The sequence below is a fragment of the Esox lucius genome, chromosome 23, assembly GCF_011004845.1.
Source record: "Esox lucius isolate fEsoLuc1 chromosome 23, fEsoLuc1.pri, whole genome shotgun sequence".
In the NCBI taxonomy this organism is placed as follows: domain Eukaryota; kingdom Metazoa; phylum Chordata; class Actinopteri; order Esociformes; family Esocidae; genus Esox; species Esox lucius.
In genome coordinates, this window is record NC_047591.1 from 18,727,851 (window position 1) to 18,745,313 (window position 17,463).

General features: G+C 39.7%; 2 protein-coding genes and 6 non-coding genes across 11 annotated transcripts; all 8 read right to left on the reverse strand.

Annotated features, from left to right (window-relative positions):
- Positions 1–262: 262 nt before the first annotated feature.
- LOC105009721 (complement C1q-like protein 2) lies at positions 263–941 on the reverse strand (the record flags this gene model as incomplete). The annotated part of the gene is made up of 1 exon (XM_034290265.1): positions 263–941. A coding segment is annotated over one exon (480 nt), but the record flags the coding sequence as incomplete, so codon positions are not given.
- cmasa (cytidine monophosphate N-acetylneuraminic acid synthetase a) lies at positions 920–12,022 on the reverse strand. 4 transcript variants are annotated; one of them, XM_034290139.1, is made up of 9 exons: positions 11,657–12,018; positions 11,183–11,325; positions 10,595–10,750; positions 10,029–10,177; positions 9,605–9,699; positions 9,055–9,226; positions 7,631–7,796; positions 6,487–6,744; positions 920–1,004 (listed from the first exon to the last, which is right to left on the reverse strand). In XM_034290139.1, exons 1-8 carry the CDS (start codon positions 11,827–11,829, stop codon positions 6,488–6,490), a joined length of 1,311 nt encoding a protein of 436 aa, XP_034146030.1. In that variant the 5' UTR covers positions 11,830–12,018; the 3' UTR covers positions 920–1,004; position 6,487. The 4 variants fall into 4 exon arrangements, with proteins under 4 accessions (XP_034146030.1, XP_034146029.1, XP_010867451.4 ...); XM_034290138.1 differs by having other exon boundaries at positions 920–1,007; XM_010869149.5 differs by lacking the exon at positions 920–1,004 and having other exon boundaries at positions 6,202–6,744; positions 11,657–12,022.
- A 2,121-nt stretch (positions 12,023–14,143) lies between these two features.
- On the reverse strand, positions 14,144–14,284 carry LOC114830164. Its single transcript, XR_003777889.2, has one exon. It is a non-coding gene; the product is annotated as a U4 spliceosomal RNA (small nuclear RNA).
- Positions 14,285–14,778: 494 nt separating this feature from the next.
- On the reverse strand, positions 14,779–14,919 carry LOC114830163. The gene has a single exon (XR_003777888.1). It is a non-coding gene; the product is annotated as a U4 spliceosomal RNA (small nuclear RNA).
- A 494-nt stretch (positions 14,920–15,413) lies between these two features.
- On the reverse strand, positions 15,414–15,554 carry LOC114830161. The gene has a single exon (XR_003777886.1). It is a non-coding gene; the product is annotated as a U4 spliceosomal RNA (small nuclear RNA).
- A 494-nt stretch (positions 15,555–16,048) lies between these two features.
- LOC114830159 lies at positions 16,049–16,189 on the reverse strand. The gene has a single exon (XR_003777884.1). It is a non-coding gene; the product is annotated as a U4 spliceosomal RNA (small nuclear RNA).
- Positions 16,190–16,683: 494 nt separating this feature from the next.
- LOC114830157 lies at positions 16,684–16,824 on the reverse strand. Its single transcript, XR_003777882.1, has one exon. It is a non-coding gene; the product is annotated as a U4 spliceosomal RNA (small nuclear RNA).
- Positions 16,825–17,318: 494 nt separating this feature from the next.
- LOC114830215 lies at positions 17,319–17,459 on the reverse strand. Its single transcript, XR_003777928.1, has one exon. It is a non-coding gene; the product is annotated as a U4 spliceosomal RNA (small nuclear RNA).
- Between the last annotated feature and the right edge of the window lie 4 nt (positions 17,460–17,463).

A 17,463-nucleotide genomic window follows, 5' to 3' on the forward strand; every position in this document is an offset into this window, starting at 1 on the left:
GCATTCGAAAAGGTTTACCTTTATTCCCCCTTACTACAGTACAAGTCAGTCATGACCAAAGAATACTGCTTCCTGAACATTTTCTTCCCCTGTGCTGTGACCCTCAGCAACTGGCAACTGTTCAGCTTTTCATTTCCAAATTGTGACACTTTTCTGGTTATGTGCCAAGGGTTCTGTGGTTTTCAGTGACAGCAGTAATGTATTGTTTCCTCTGTTGGAAACATTTCCAGATCCAAGTAGGAGACTCGAGTCGGAGCAATGCTCAATGTCAAATTTATTGCAGAGTGCTCTGGGAATAAGCAATCACATAAAAAGGATTATATTAATTGTGTAAAGAATTGTTTTCAAATTCTAAATTACTGGACATTTTAACATCAAATCAAGTAAAACACTGTAAATAAAAACAGATATTTGACTTTATAATCAACGGCCGGTTTTACTATCAGTTAATAACCTGTCTTCTAAGGGAAGATCAGGAAGCCAGTAAAGGTGGTGTGGTAAGCCCCATCATCATAGACATGATGTTGGGCCTTCAGCTGTGTGTAGACCTCTTCTCCTTTCTCCAACTGCAGCGTGACTCCATTGGATGAACTGTCTTCTCCATCTTGGTCTGACTGGACGTCAGTCACAGTCACCACGAGTTGACCACCTTTGTACAGGGACACTCTTCTATGGTTGTTGGTGAGTGAAAAGGCAGTGAATCTGAAGTAGTAGGTTCCGCTCACCGGAGCCTTAAAAACGCCAGTTGATGGACTATAAGCGTTGCCAATGTTGGTGATGACTTGCTTGTAGACCAGGGTGGTATCTGTGTCAAATGGTCCTTTGGATTCTGACAGCGCAGCTGAGAAAGCCACCTTTGGTCTGGCTTGGTTCTCTTTCTTCAGTTCCTCCACAGTGGCTCTGAGCTCCTTGAGTGCAGAACAATGTTCCTCCACTAGTTTTCAGTGAACACAGCAATTCTTGGTCTTCATGGCACATTCGGGAGGTCATCTTGGCTTCTATGACTGCTGTACACAGGGATCCACAGGAACAAGTTCACTTTGTTGAGAGGGCTCTTAGAATAATTATTTGCTTCAAAATGCAAAGGGCTAGTACAATAGGCAAACCTCTTTGGTCTCTAGGTTACATACTGTGACTTATATAGGCATTCATCACTGCAGTGTCATGATTATTTAATTTATCTCTTTCATAAAACATGAGTTCCTATTAAACAGAACTAGACAGAGTACTATAAGTTCAACTGAATATTGGGTAAGTTTCTTGCAACTTCACAAAATTCTTTCAAAAGGTTTCGTCTCAGTTTCCAAGGTGTTACGCTGCTATATTATTGTGCTGGGGGACATGAGGGATGTACTACTAACTTTTCTCAGTTTCCTCCAATTTTAAATTTTAGAAGGAGATGAGGTCCTGGTCCACACCTGCGGATTACCTGGTTTGGGGGGACCGTTGCTGTTCCTGTCCTTGTCCACCTGGTCATACTTCTGACCTAGTCTAAAATCAAATATACTCTGGATTTAGCCAAGAGAAATTTATTTATTATTCCAATTGGACTCTTAATATCTCACCCGGCACAGCCAGAAGAGGACTGGTCACCCCTCTGAGCCTGGGTCCTCTCTAGGTTTCTTCCTAAAATTCGACCTTCTTAGGGAGTTTTTCCTAGCCACTGAATTTCAACGCTACTGTTGTTTGCTCCTTGGGGTTTAAGGCCGGGTGTCTCTGTAAAGCACTTTGTGACAACTGCTGTTGTAAAAAGCGCTTTATAAATAAATTTTGATTGATTGATTGATTTGGTTTACCAAGGAAAAGTCTTCCTAAGAGGAAACCAGAAAGTTGTGGCTATACCCACTGTAAGTTTGAGTCAGTAGTCAACAGGCTAGTGTGGCATTCTGAGCATAATTTAGACCTATAAGATTATGCACGCGGCAAGAGGCTCTGTAAGCATGAATTTACAACCTCGTTTCCAAAAAAGTTGGGACACTGTGTAAAATGTAAAGAAAAACAGAATTCCAATGATGTGCAAATAATTTAAACCCTATATTCAATGAAAATAAATAGCACAACGACAATACATCAAACGTTGAAACCGAGAAATGGTATTGTTTATTGAATATAGGGTTTAAAAAGATATAAAATGTCTACACACCCCTATTAAAATCCAGGTTCTTGTGATGTCAAAGAATGAGACAAAGATGAATCATTGTCAGAACTTTTTCCACCGTTAATGTGACCTATAACGTGAACAATTCAAGTTAAAAACAAACTGAAATCTTTGAGGGGAAAAATGTTAAACTTTGTTGAAGCACCTTTTGATTTTATTACAGCACTCAGTCTTTTTGGGTAGGAGTCTATTAGCATGGCACATCTTGACGTGGCAATATTTGCCCACTCTTCTTTACAAAAACACTCCAAATCTGTCAACTCATTCACAACAGTAGCAAAGAAGTGTCAGAGATGTTAATTCTTCAGCAGAATAAGCACATCAAAAGTACCAATTATGTTAATTTGTCAGCAGAATGTTACCATTTCAAAATAATCAAATTGATTAAGGAAATGTGCTAAAAGATCATGCATATTAATACATCATTGTTTTAGAATTATTTTCCAAATGTATTGACAGCTGTCTCCAGAAAAGACAGTTTGATGACTGTAGAAAACATCTTACTCAAAGTTGATTCTAACTAAGTATGGAATGCCAGGCTCTGAAAGCAAGGATTTTCATTTAACAGACAATATTAGGATAAAGCACTGTAAAGCCCTGACAAACTTTAAAATCAATATTTATTCTTAAGTACAAGACACTCAACAGCAACCCAATGACCAAGACTGACATTGTTTAGAACTCGGTCATTCGGTTCTTATAACGGGGCATTAAAACAGTGTAGGATTCATGTTCCTGTCAGCTGATGATCTGATTCTACACAGATGACTGAACAAATATACACCTGCTAACAGGGCCAACATGGACACCACCCCTCCAGTAAAGAGGGCCAATGCTGGCTTTTAAAATGAGCCTGGGAGACAAAGGTTACTAGGGTGATAATTCACCACACCACTTAGACAAAGAGCGGTCATCAGTTTTAATTTTCAGACGACGCAGAGCCAAGCACAGTAATTCAGAAAATACAGATGAGCACAAACAATCACATAGAAATGGAAGAACATTTAGATAATTTAGCAGACACTCTTGTCCTGAGCATGTTGCCATGCTACAATGAATGCTTGCATATATGTTCTGGGAAAGGATACCACATATCTATTCACCTTCAGCTTCGTATTTGAAGTACGCCCTAAAATGGCACAGTTGAGCTCTTCATTGGCAAATTAAGTTACGTTGCTATTGTAGCACATTTTTTACAATCGGTTGCAAATTAACTTTTTACATGTAAGTTTAGAGTGTGTTGTCAAATTTAAAATGACTGGAAAATTAACATCAATGAAAGTAAAAATGTATACTAGATAAAAGCCGACATTTGACTTTGTAAAGTCAAACTTAAGTATGTATAAGTCCCTTCAATGTCATAATTATTTAAATGACCTCTATCATAAAACATGAGTTCCTAGTAAAAGGAACTTGGCAGAGTTGGTTAACCAGAGTATTGGTTAACTTTCTGTTTTCCCATGTTACTTTTCAGAATTTAGGGTGAATCTAGGGTTACAGTAATCTTGCAACTTCCCTAAATTCACCACTTTTTCATAAAAGAAAAGCCAGACTTTTTTTTCCTCCAGAAATGGTGATATACCAATAACTCCTTAATCTTACTTTATTTCTTTAGAAAATCTACACTGCAGGTTTAGAAAAGGAAAAAAGAAGGTAAATGTCTCCAATAGCCACTAATCAGTATTTGACATATCAGGGGGTTTTCTGGAACAAAAAAGGGCTTAGGTGGTGGGAGTTGTCAGGTGTGTGTTAGGGGACACAAGTGATAGGCGTCATTGGCCCCCTCATGTAATAATTTTAGAAGCCCCTCCCTATCTTAATAAATGTAAAAAATTTATTGAAATGTTACAAATTCTCCAAGGAATTGATCCTTATTTTAAAGCTAATTTCATGAAATTCTAAGAAATGTCCCATGAAGCTGAGAACAATGTCCCTATTAACACTCCACATTCAGCATTTTAGATGTAGCTATGGTCCTATATAATTATTGTGGCAACAAAATGTTCTGAGAACAGCCCATAAACAAAATTACGTACTATTGTTTTGGATGTTTTACAGACATCCATGTCCTATGAAATAATTAGTGAGACAGGGACTGAACCAACAGAGAGCCAGCGGTAAGATTATAGGAATAATCCCTGACCCATAACCATAAACAGTACTGTATACATGGTTAGTATAGAGGTGCTGGTCATAAAGATTTTTTGAAATGTTGGCCAACTGAAAAGTATGAACATGAAAAATATGAGCATGTACAGCACTCAATACTTAGTTGGGGCTCCTTTTGCCTGAATTACTGCAGTAATGCGGTGTGGCATGGAGTCGATCAGTCTGTGGCACTGCTCAGGTGTTACGAGAGCCCAGGTTGCTCGGATAGTGGCCTTCAGCTCCTCTGCGTTGTTGGATCTGGCGTATTGCATCTTCCTCTTCACAATACCCCATTGATTTTCTATATGGTTAAGGTCAGGCAGGTTTGCTGGCCAATTAAGAACAGGGATACCATGGTCCTTAAACCAGGTACTGGTAGCTTTGGCATTGTGTGCAGGTGCCAAGTCCTGTTGGAAAATGAAATCTGCATCTCCATAAAGTTGGTCAGCAGCAGGAAGCATGAAGTGCTCTAAAACTTCCTGGTAGACGGCTGCGTTGACCTTGGACCTCAGAAAACACAGTGGACCAACACCAGCAGATGACATGGCACTCCAAACCATCACTGACTGTGGAAACTTTACACTGGACTTTACACTGGACAAGCAATGTGAATTATGTGCCTCTCCTCTCTTCCTCTAGACTCTGGGACCTTGATTTCCAAAGGAAATGCTAAATTTACTTTCATCAGAGAACATAACTCAGCAGCAGTCCAATCCTTTTTGTCTTTAGCCCAAACGAGACGCTTCTGACACTGTGTCTTGTTCAAGAGTGGCTTGACACAAGGAATGCGACAGCTGAAACCCATGTCTTGCATACGTCTGTGCGTGGTGGTTCTTGAAGAACTGAGTACAGCTGCAGTCCACTCTTTGTGAATCTCCCCCACATTTTTGAATGGGTTTTGTTTCACAATCCTCTCCATGGTGCGGTTTTCCCTATTGCTTGTACACTTTTTTCTACCACATATTTTCCTTCCCTTCGCCTATCTATTAATGTGCTTGGACACAGAGCTCTGTGAACAGCCAGCCTCTTTAGCTATGACCTTTTGTGTTTTGCCCTCCTTGTGCAAGGTGTCAATGGTCGTCTTTTGGACAGCTGTCAAGTGTGTTGCCTACAGAACTAGACTGAGAGACCATTTAATTAGGGTTAATCAGCTGATTAGAGTGTGGCACCAGGTGTCTTCAATATTGAAACTTTTCACAATATTCAAATTTACGGAGATACTGAATTTGGGTTTTTCATTAGTTGTCAGTTATAATCATCAAAATTAAAAGAAATAAACACTTGAAATATATCAGTCTGTGGAATGAATGTATACATTATACAAGTTTCACTTTTTGAATGGAATTACTGAAATAAATACACTTTTTGATGGTATTCTAATTTTATGACCAGCACCTGTATACTAACCATGTATACAGTACTGTTTATGGTTATGGGTCAGGGATTATTCCTATAATCTTACTCACCGCTGGCTCTCTGTTGGTTCAGTCACTGTCTCACTACTCTCTGGGCCACTATCTTTAACATTTAATTAAAATGTTTTGTCAGTGAAATGTTTAGGCTTTGTGGTCATCTTGCTAACCTAGTTTCCATTCGTGGCCTCTTTGAGAGGTGAAAAATTACACTTTTGTCTTTTTCCATGGTTTCTCAAAAACATTGAGGGAACATGGAATCATCACAGTATAACAACAAGTCAATAAACCTTTTGAACTTTGAACTTGATCTTTGATATGTTATCTTCATACAATGTTTAATTAAATATAGGGTTAAAGGATTTGCACGTCATTGCATTCTGTTTTTATTTACATTTTACGCAGTGTCCCAACTTTTTGGAAATGTTTGTGATGACAATTCCATCGATCGACACTCTTAAAGGAGAAAGGAGAGAGGCAAAATTATCTTGGCACAACAGTTTATTTGTCTTTTGATGTCTTAATCATCAAAAGATGATTAAGACATTACAATCATTATTCGTGTAGTGTAAAAAGTGATGTGGTAAGATGCTGCAAATCTGTCTTATGTCACACAGATTCCTAAGGAATGTGCAAAGGACTGGTACCTTCTTGGTCTAGTAACAGATGGTCAGTGTACCTAGTGATGCTCTGATATTTATACAGACATGTGTATCACATCCAAAGATTAGTTACATATCACGTAATAGAGACATTTCTCAGTTGTACCTTAGTTCAGAATTTCCACAACGGGTGGTATCTCTGTGCAGTTTGAATGCATTTGTCCGGGGATGCAGTTCTGTTCCATCTGAGCCTTGGCCTTCTTCTTGAGGAGCAAAATGTGATCAGCAAATTCTCGTACAGCACCTTTGCCTGCAGCACTGTGGCATGAGTATTTAGCGGCATTTAGCGCTACCACAGGTGCATCGGTGGGTACTGCACTCAGCCCTGCCAGGTTCAGACACTCAACATCTTGTACATCATTACCTATAGGAAGGAGGACATTCATTTTTTTTCTTTTTTTTAAGAACACAAGGTATTTCTGGGAGTATTCATATGATAATTAGCATTGTGCAGAGACATTGCATTACAACGCGAAAACATAGAAATGATAAAAACTATGACAGATCGGGTATCACTGCACTATCCACACAGTTTTGAAACAACGGTTCAACGCACCCAATAAATCTCCACCATCTCCTTCATTTCTGTATGTTTAAATACCATGCTAATGGTGAAACAATAAAACCAAACTGTACAGGACAGTACAATGCAGTGAACTTAGCAAACCAGGCAACTGATCTAAATACCTGGAGACCATCATACACATTCACCACCTGTTAAAATGTAATCCCAAATTACACAGCGCTGTTTTCACCATGCCTATACATACTCAATGACTTTGCATGGCATGCCAGGGCTTTCCTGCAAGAGATATACATCTCGAATCAAGTGGCACTGGTTAGGCCTGATCCAATTACATCTATTTTGTATTTCAGTAATTTAGCACCGGGTTTCAAACTACTTTCCAACTACTAAGACTTGACATTAAAATCAGAAACTAGGGCACAGGAATGGTCATCAGTTGCTAGTAACTCCTGTCTCGACCCCCTGAAACATTGGTGTAAAACGTCACACCACAAACACTTGGCGAAGGTATGGACTGTCTGACATTATAACCTCGTCTCCACTCCACAGGCAGAAGGGGTCAAAGTAAAGATTCATTGAGGTCCATTGGCATTTCTCAAAAGGGATTTGAATTTAAGAACAATTACATTTAATTATATTTTAAACTGTGCTGTATAAACTCAAATGCCGTACTAAAAGTAGAAGTCAAATTTTCAGTAAAAAAATAATTGAATGCTGAATTTACCCATGTAAGCGACCTCCTTCCAGTCCAGTTTCCTGCTGTCCATAATGGCTTTGACCTCTCCCTGGATGTCTTTCTCCAGCTTTATGACTTGACAGTCTGTCATGTTGGACAGTTTTTCAGCCAGACCCTTTGGCAGGAGGTCCTCGTTGGATGAGATCAGGATCACCTGGAGGAGGCGGAAAATAAAACTAAAGGTTATGCTCCAGGTTTTGTAGGAGTGTTCGTTTTTGTAAACACGCTCTATGTAAAGTGTTTTCACTGATACCACCAAGACAACAAATTTGGTTTGTTTCCAATTGTGACAAATTCATGAATCTAACCCATCATTTCAGACACATTTCACTGCCTCAACCAAAAATGTAATTCCTAAATAGTGCTCTATTTTCCTACTTTATATCTCAGTGAAAATTCAAGCCAATGGCTTTGATAAAATGTTCACAACTGAAGCCCCTTTAAGGGCAATACAGCTTAAATTAAACTTCACGAGTCCAACTCTAGATTTTTTTTCAACCAATCCAGTCATCCTGGAAGAGAAATTGATGTAAAAATATTGGCCAAAATACCACTTAGTGGAAAAAATATCAGAATTGTGCTGCGTAATTCTATTCAGAGGTAGTATACTATGCATGCGTCATTCGTAGTGTAAAGTAATAAAGAAATGTGATGGCTAAAGTCAACAGTCTGTGTTGTGTGTTAAGTGGGCGGTTGGTTTACACTTGCTGTCAAGCCAAACATGACGAGGTGTACGAAGCAGACAGAACAGGTTCTGAAACAGGAACTCAAACAGGCTTAAAAAAATATATATACTACGCCAACCATAATGGCTTGTTTTTCTCATTACGCTAAAAGCTTTCTGAGATATCAAAGAAGAACATTATTTTGCTGTGGAAACCTGCAGATATTAGTAGCTCGGGGTAGCGTGTGACACATTTTTCATAGAGCCCCCTGGGGTCTGGCAAGTGTGATGACAATTGTGTCAGAATTGAATCATGGTTCCATGCAGAGCGTACGCATATCGCTCAACTTCCCTGCGATTGACGGCCACAATCCTGCTTGGCCCGTCTTGAACATGCTGGTGCAAATTTAAACACAATGGAAATTATTATACAAAATAAGAAGTCTATCTAGTGTTTTATTGTCTCTTATAATGTAAACAAGCTATTAGTTCAACACCTAGGTGTTGCCTTGTCAAGATCCAGTTTCTACAGCCCAGTTCAATTTCCAACAATCTTGAAAGGATCTTAACGGTACTATTTTAGCAACTTTTGAAAATAGTTGTTCTCCCATGTGATCTTTCAAATTACATTTAATCTGCATTATGTCAATCTTCAAGCATCAGTATTAGTCGCTGTATCTTAGAGCTGTACTCGCGTGCGCGAGTGCGTGCATGCGTTTTCTCTGTTGTGTGTTCACAGCATACGTACATCCACCTCTTCTTGCTTCAGCATGCGAATCCCATTGATGTCTTTTTCGTTGACAGTGACCATCTCCGGTCCTGAGGCAGAGATTGGGAAGCATCCGTCGGTCAGACAGCCGGAGATCTTACACAGCAGCAGACGCACCACCTCGAGTTTGTCCTGGCCAAAGTAACCAAACCTACAGCAAACAGAGCAACCCAACACACAGGGGAATACGTTTGTATAATGCATAGTCTCACAAAAGTATTTTGATATAAATAATTCTGCATAATAGACATTTTGAGGAGGTCTGAAGCAGCCATTTCGTGGCCATATTTACACACTGTTGCACCTGCAGCATTAATGCTTTGAGTGTGTTAGAGCTCCACCCATGCAAGACTTTCAACTAGTTTAAATGCCTAGACGTGTTTTCTACTCAGGAGTTCTCCTAGCTACTGTAAATAAAACTTTAAACAAACGATCCCATGCCCCTTTGAATTTCAACAGACAGGAAAAAGTGATACAGAGAAATGGAGAGACAGAGAGAAAGAGCACCAAGTCAGTGATTGCAGACTACCTCAGCACTCTCTGTTCTGCCACAGGCCAGTCAATATCCACATCAATGTCGACACTATATTCCGGCAGCATCTCATAGTAGGCACACTTTCCCCCCTGTCGAAAGACGACAGCCGAGAAGACAGGGCATGAATGTTAGCGTTTAACTGCAGATGGCAGGAGAGGATCCGACAGGACCACAGATCAGTGAGACCGTCCACCTCCCACCAAGTCTCATTTCTAGTCAAGCTCACATCCACCGAACAAACACTTTGACAGATCCCCTGTCAGCAAAAACAGGCACTGTCACCACCAGCAGCAGAGATACACAACTGTGACTCTATCTGAAGACCAAAAGTAGTCTGAAGTTTGAAAAAGGGAAGGGACTGACTGGAGACAAGCACTCCTACTCCAAGACGCTCCTTGAATAAAGGGCTGGATGTCACCTGTATCTGGCCTTCCTCGATAAGCCTTCTGGTGGTGAAGTAGAAGGACCCGTTCTCACAGAGCTCCCCAGCCCAGTCCTGTCTCCGCGGCCGCTTCCTGGGATCCAGGTTCAGGGGTTTGGTGACCTCAAAGCCTGAGGAAGAGGAGGCTGAAGATCATGAACGTGAGTTAACAGGCTGTATTACTAGTTCCTGGTTTTGGACGAAAACTACCTTGTCTACGGACTCCTCACCTCCCTACTGTGATGCCCACTGGTTTGTGGTGTACAGGCGTGAAGTAATCTACAATTACATCGTCTTTACAATCAGGCATATTTTCAAATAAAATAAATTTGGGGTCCCACCGCTTCTCCGTGGTCTTGTCTCACGGTCAGAAAAAAACCTACTAAACCCTAAAGTAGCCTAAGAGGCGGGTTTCCCCGACACAGATTAAGCCTAATCCTAACCTACAAAGAACGTAGAAACGGTTGCTCTCCATTGCTCTCGCTTTTAAATACAAAACCAGGGTAAATCGGCACTGAGGAAGCAGCCCATAAGGCCTTAAATAGAATACTGTCATTCCTTACCTCCTATGTTAACCTCCTGCCAGCGGAAGTGGTGTCGTCGGACCACGGAGAAAACTGACTCGAAGCCCTGTTTGGTGATCAACTCCAGGGCCTCCTTCAAGTGGGAGGGGTGGAGGCAGGGAGATGTTGCCTGGATGTTGCAGACCACATCCACCTCTGGGTAAAGAAAACAGGCAGCAGAATGCACAGCACAGGATTATCCATGGGCTTGTATGTTTGTGCAGTGTAGTAATCGCAAATATATTTTATAAAAACCTAGATAGCTAAAGACTAGTAAATGGCCGTACATAAGAAACTCTCATAATGTGAACTTTGACCCCTAGGGTGCATATCAGAGTTCTCCACATACATGCAAATGTATGTTTGAAAGACTCCATACATTTTAGTCAATTAGCAGATGCGGTCATCCAAATCGTCCATATATTTTCTAGGTTTAGGGGACCAAACCCACAACCTTGGAGTTGCAAACCATACCCTCTACCAACTGAGCTATGATCCATACACTGATGAGATACACTGGTGTTCACAGGCTTTTATTGAAAGGCACTAAGGTACAACAAGGAAAACAATGGAGGGTCACCACCCTACCTTTGTGATTTTTGGCAAATTCCTGGATAGCATCAAGGGAGCAAGTGGAGTCTTTAGACACTTCCGGGCTCCTACGATGAACCTGAGCTCCCCACGTCGTGGCCACCTTCTCAATTTCATCATGGTCAGTTGATACCCATACACTAGGAGGAAGAAAACGATTGATTCCTCAGACTTTGTAACGAGTAAGCTAGACTACGTCAGAACAATCCAGTGTTGTCCACGTCAGACAGTAAACTAATTTTCAAACATCCTCTTGACAGGTCCATTAATGAAATCTGACATGGCATGGGTTTATACCTAACAGCTTATCAGTTGTGACTTGAAACACTGACACAACATCGTAGACCATATCACTCGGATCCACAATATTATCCAGATTTAAAAATGCAGTTGGTTTGCATTACTACTAGTCATTATTCAGTGGATATTTTAGGAATAAAATGTACCATCACCTAGGTTGAGGCAAATTACCTGTTAAACTGTTTGGAGTCCAGTGCAGCTCTCAAAACCCATCCAATGAGGGGGACACCGGCTAGCATTTTTATATTCTTCAAGCGGATCCCTTTACTCCCTCCTCTCGCTAGGATGAGGGCTGCAATGTGTTGTCTTTTCTCGTTGCGTTTCCGTTTTTTTGCCGGCGCCATTGTAAAGAGTCCACAGCCGTTTAGGCAGACAATACGTGGCGATATGTAGTATCAATGTTGCTAGCTAGGTAATAGTAGTAGTAGTTTGGTTCTTTGTTATATAACATTCTGCTAGCACCACTCCTTTGGTGATTCTTCTTAGTCGTCTTCTTCTGTGGTGTTTAACGGCGGTTGGCATCCACCGCTATTGGTGCATTACCGCCACCTACTGTAAAGGAGTGTGGGTAAGCTCCAGGGAGGACCTAAATTCTCCCTTGCCAACCCAGTTTCTATCAGGAACACAAACAGTATCTTTTATTTGTCTAAATAAAAGATACCAACGTATTACTTCAAAACTGAGATAAATTGAGTTTATTAATTGTTTAAGAAAATGTACCTGTCCAAACATTGACAACAATTCAAATATGAACATATTTAAAAGTAATTTCGATAAAAAGTGGGTATTAAAACACGTTCCAAGGGCAAAATTCAGACAATCCCAATGACTGAATATGGAATACATATTGCCTCATAGCTCATAAACTATTGAATATTCCACAGAGAAAGCAATGTAGGAAATGTTCAGGAGAGTGTGTAGAGTAAGACAAACCTGTCTAATCATGGGGAATAGTGTGCTACATCTAGCAACACAATATTTCCACAACCAGTTTTTCCACAATGTAACTCAATGGATATGAAATACATATTGACTCATACAGAAAAAACTATTCTATACGCCGCAGTGAATGTATTGTAGGAAATTTCAAGGAGAGTGGATAGAGTGATTATATGCAACAAAAAAAAATCAAGGGGAACTGTGTATTTGCAATTGTTGCTGGCATTTTACTCCGCCCATCCCATTTGCCGCAATGTAACTCGATGGATATGAAATACATATTGACATACAGAGAAAAAACTGTTCAATACACCGCAGTGAATGTATTGTAGGAAATGTTCAGGGGACTCTATAGAGTAAATATATGCAAAGAAATCAAGGGGCACTGTGTATTTGCAAAAGTTCCTGGCATTTTACTCCACCGATCCCATTGGCCACAATGTAACTCAATGTATATGGTTGCTATATTGTAGGTTTAATTGATTTCTTTGCATATATTTACTTTATAGAGTCTCCTGAACATTTCCTACAATACATTCACTGCAGCGTATATAGAACAGTTTTTTCTTTATGAGTCAATATGTATTTCATATCCATTGAGTTACATTGTGGCCAATGGGACGTCCACGAACTCCCTACCAGAAATCCTCACAAGACCTGTAGTCCTAAGAAATGAGAACAATGCCAGTAATAACTACCTCCTTCCCTGTCTCACCCCTGGGAACACCACCCAGATATAAAGTATTGCATTGGAGCCGATGGAGAGGGTGGGCGACACATTGTATGTTTGAGTTTATTATTTAATGTTATAAAAACATTGTTATTTGAACCAAAATATGAACTGCGCGACTTAGTTTTTTATAGCTGGCCCTGTTATTGATACATAGCCATAATGACAGCACTGCTGAACACAAAAGCTCTAAAAGTATCTAGATTTGTTGGCTAGTTTACTAGTTAGCTAGCTAGTGTGCTGAACATTTCACTAGTTAGTTACTATGAAGCCAGCTAACTGCACATTTAGTTGCTAGATGGATAACAAACCCCAATATAGCTAACAAATATGCTTTAACTTACAGTTCACTACTGCTATCTATTTTTAAAAATCATCAATAAAGTCATTCAATGTCAGGTTTCAAATGGTATTGTTACATTTGCGAACTAACTAACAACTAACTAACACATAAACTAGCACAGCATACATGGCTAAAGGATGGATTTTGATTAGTCCTCCCATATTCATTGATGTTTTTGATTGGATCATAGATGGAACCTTATAAATCCAATGTGGTATGCCTTTTTGGAGATAAGACTTAGACGCAATAAAGTTGTTTTCAAATAAAATAACATCACATAGAGGTTAATAAACACCCAATAATCCAGTATATGTAAATACCTACATTTTAATTAAAATGTCAGATGGAATCTTATAATTCTAAACTCACTAATTGCTGTTGCCGACCAAACAGCAGTTCAGTACGGTAAAGTTTAGTATATTACTCCTTGCAAGTTTGTCCAGAAAGTTTAGAATGACGAAAAACAGCATTCACTTTATTGTATAAACAGTTTGAAATAAATATAAAATCAATGTTACTAAGCTTACTTACAAACCGGAAGCAAAAGAAGAACCAGACAGAGCAGCCTATGCAAAAATTAAAACATTTTCTGTCGAGCAATAGCTCCAAAAACACAGCATATTTTAGTATTTAACAAAGACATCAGTCTCCGTAAAGACCGTCAAAAATTGCCAATGCCGACTATATTTCAAGTCGTCACGGCGGGGTATTGGGTAAAGTTTTCAACTAGCAATAATCGCGCCTCGGATAAACCTCATAGGCTACGATACTGCCACTGCGCAAAGCTAACCCTTCAGGAGGAAGTAGGAATCTACCTACCACCGTCGATACACTTCTCGGGGACGGTTTCCAATAACATCCCGGCACAATGTGGCGATTATTTTTGTGTCAACGAAGGGTATTCTGAGGATTACTTCAATTGAAAAAGAATAGGTGTGCGTTGTAGTTATGACACGTTGTATATTTGAGTTTATTATTTAATGTTTTTGATTGGATCACAGATAGATCACAGATATAACCTTATAACTCCAATGTGGTATGCCCTTTTGGAGATAAAACCTTATTTTGTGAATTATGGACAGAAAAAAATAGTTTTCACCAAAATGACACAGAGGTTAATAATCATCCAATAATCCAGTAAAATCAATATTAATAAACGTACAAACCGGAAGCACGAGAAGAACTGGACAGAGCAGCCTATGCAAAGGTTGAAACATTTGTTCTGCTCAGTAATAGCTCTGAAAACAGAGAGCATAGATTGGTTTTTCACAAAGAAATCAGTCTCCGGAGAGACCGTCAAAAATTGCCAATGCCGACTATATTTCAAGTCGTCACGGCGGGGTATTGGGTAAAGTTTTCAACTAGCAATAATCGCGCCTCGGATAAACCTCATAGGCTACGATACTGCCACTGCGCAAAGCTAACCCTTCAGGAGGAAGTAGGAATCTACCTACCACCGTCGATACACTTCTCGGGGACGGTTTCCAATAACATCCCGGCACAATGTGGCGATTATTTTTGTGTCAACGAAGGGTATTCTGAGGATTACTTCAATTGAAAAAGAATAGGTGTGCGTTGTAGTTATGACACGTTGTATATTTGAGTTTATTATTTAATGTTTTTGATTGGATCACAGATAGATCACAGATATAACCTTATAACTCCAATGTGGTATGCCCTTTTGGAGATAAAACCTTATTTTGTGAATTATGGACAGAAAAAAATAGTTTTCACCAAAATGACACAGAGGTTAATAAACATCCAATAATCCAGTAAAATCAATATTAATAAACGTACAAACCGGAAGCACGAGAAGAACTGGAAAGAGCAGCCTATGCAAAGGTTGAAACATTTGTTCTGCTCAGTAATAGCTCTGAAAACAGAGAGCATAGATTGGTTTTTCACAAAGAAATCAGTCTCCGGAGAGACCGTCAAAAATTGCCAATGCCGACTATATTTCAAGTCGTCACGGCGGGGTATTGGGTAAAGTTTTCAACTAGCAATAATCGCGCCTCGGATAAACCTCATAGGCTACGATACTGCCACTGCGCAAAGCTAACCCTTCAGGAGGAAGTAGGAATCTACCTACCACCGTCGATACACTTCTCGGGGACGGTTTCCAATAACATCCCGGCACAATGTGGCGATTATTTTTGTGTCAACGAAGGGTATTCTGAGGATTACTTCAATTGAAAAAGAATAGGTGTGCGTTGTAGTTATGACACGTTGTATATTTGAGTTTATTATTTAATGTTTTTGATTGGATCACAGATAGATCACAGATATAACCTTATAACTCCAATGTGGTATGCCCTTTTGGAGATAAAACCTTATTTTGTGAATTATGGACAGAAAAAAATAGTTTTCACCAAAATGACACAGAGGTTAATAATCATCCAATAATCCAGTAAAATCAATATTAATAAACGTACAAACCGGAAGCACGAGAAGAACTGGACAGAGCAGCCTATGCAAAGGTTGAAACATTTGTTCTGCTCAGTAATAGCTCTGAAAACAGAGAGCATAGATTGGTTTTTCACAAAGAAATCAGTCTCCGGAGAGACCGTCAAAAATTGCCAATGCCGACTATATTTCAAGTCGTCACGGCGGGGTATTGGGTAAAGTTTTCAACTAGCAATAATCGCGCCTCGGATAAACCTCATAGGCTACGATACTGCCACTGCGCAAAGCTAACCCTTCAGGAGGAAGTAGGAATCTACCTACCACCGTCGATACACTTCTCGGGGACGGTTTCCAATAACATCCCGGCACAATGTGGCGATTATTTTTGTGTCAACGAAGGGTATTCTGAGGATTACTTCAATTGAAAAAGAATAGGTGTGCGTTGTAGTTATGACACGTTGTATATTTGAGTTTATTATTTAATGTTTTTGATTGGATCACAGATAGATCACAGATATAACCTTATAACTCCAATGTGGTATGCCCTTTTGGAGATAAAACCTTATTTTGTGAATTATGGACAGAAAAAAATAGTTTTCACCAAAATGACACAGAGGTTAATAATCATCCAATAATCCAGTAAAATCAATATTAATAAACGTACAAACCGGAAGCACGAGAAGAACTGGACAGAGCAGCCTATGCAAAGGTTGAAACATTTGTTCTGCTCAGTAATAGCTCTGAAAACAGAGAGCATAGATTGGTTTTTCACAAAGAAATCAGTCTCCGGAGAGACCGTCAAAAATTGCCAATGCCGACTATATTTCAAGTCGTCACGGCGGGGTATTGGGTAAAGTTTTCAACTAGCAATAATCGCGCCTCGGATAAACCTCATAGGCTACGATACTGCCACTGCGCAAAGCTAACCCTTCAGGAGGAAGTAGGAATCTACCTACCACCGTCGATACACTTCTCGGGGACGGTTTCCAATAACATCCCGGCACAATGTGGCGATTATTTTTGTGTCAACGAAGGGTATTCTGAGGATTACTTCAATTGAAAAAGAATAGGTGTGCGTTGTAGTTATGACACGTTGTATATTTGAGTTTATTATTTAATGTTTTTGATTGGATCACAGATAGATCACAGATATAACCTTATAACTCCAATGTGGTATGCCCTTTTGGAGATAAAACCTTATTTTGTGAATTATGGACAGAAAAAAATAGTTTTCACCAAAATGACACAGAGGTTAATAAACATCCAATAATCCAGTAAAATCAATATTAATAAACGTACAAACCGGAAGCACGAGAAGAACTGGAAAGAGCAGCCTATGCAAAGGTTGAAACATTTGTTCTGCTCAGTAATAGCTCTGAAAACAGAGAGCATAGATTGGTTTTTCACAAAGAAATCAGTCTCCGGAGAGACCGTCAAAAATTGCCAATGCCGACTATATTTCAAGTCGTCACGGCGGGGTATTGGGTAAAGTTTTCAACTAGCAATAATCGCGCCTCGGATAAACCTCATAGGCTACGATACTGCCACTGCGCAAAGCTAACC

Excerpts from the sequence above, each read along its gene's own strand:
- cmasa (XM_034290139.1), bottom strand. The coding sequence starts at position 11,829 with ATGGCGCCGGCAAAAAAACGGAAACGCAACGAGAAAAGACAACACATT. Across the intron at positions 9,700-10,028 it reads TCGAGGAAGGCCAGATACAG|GGGGGAAAGTGTGCCTACTA; the intron begins GTGACATCCAGC and ends GTCTTTCGACAG. Across the intron at positions 6,745-7,630 it reads GAAGGAGGTCGCTTACATGG|GTAATGATGTACAAGATGTT; the intron begins GTAAATTCAGCA and ends TCCTTCCTATAG.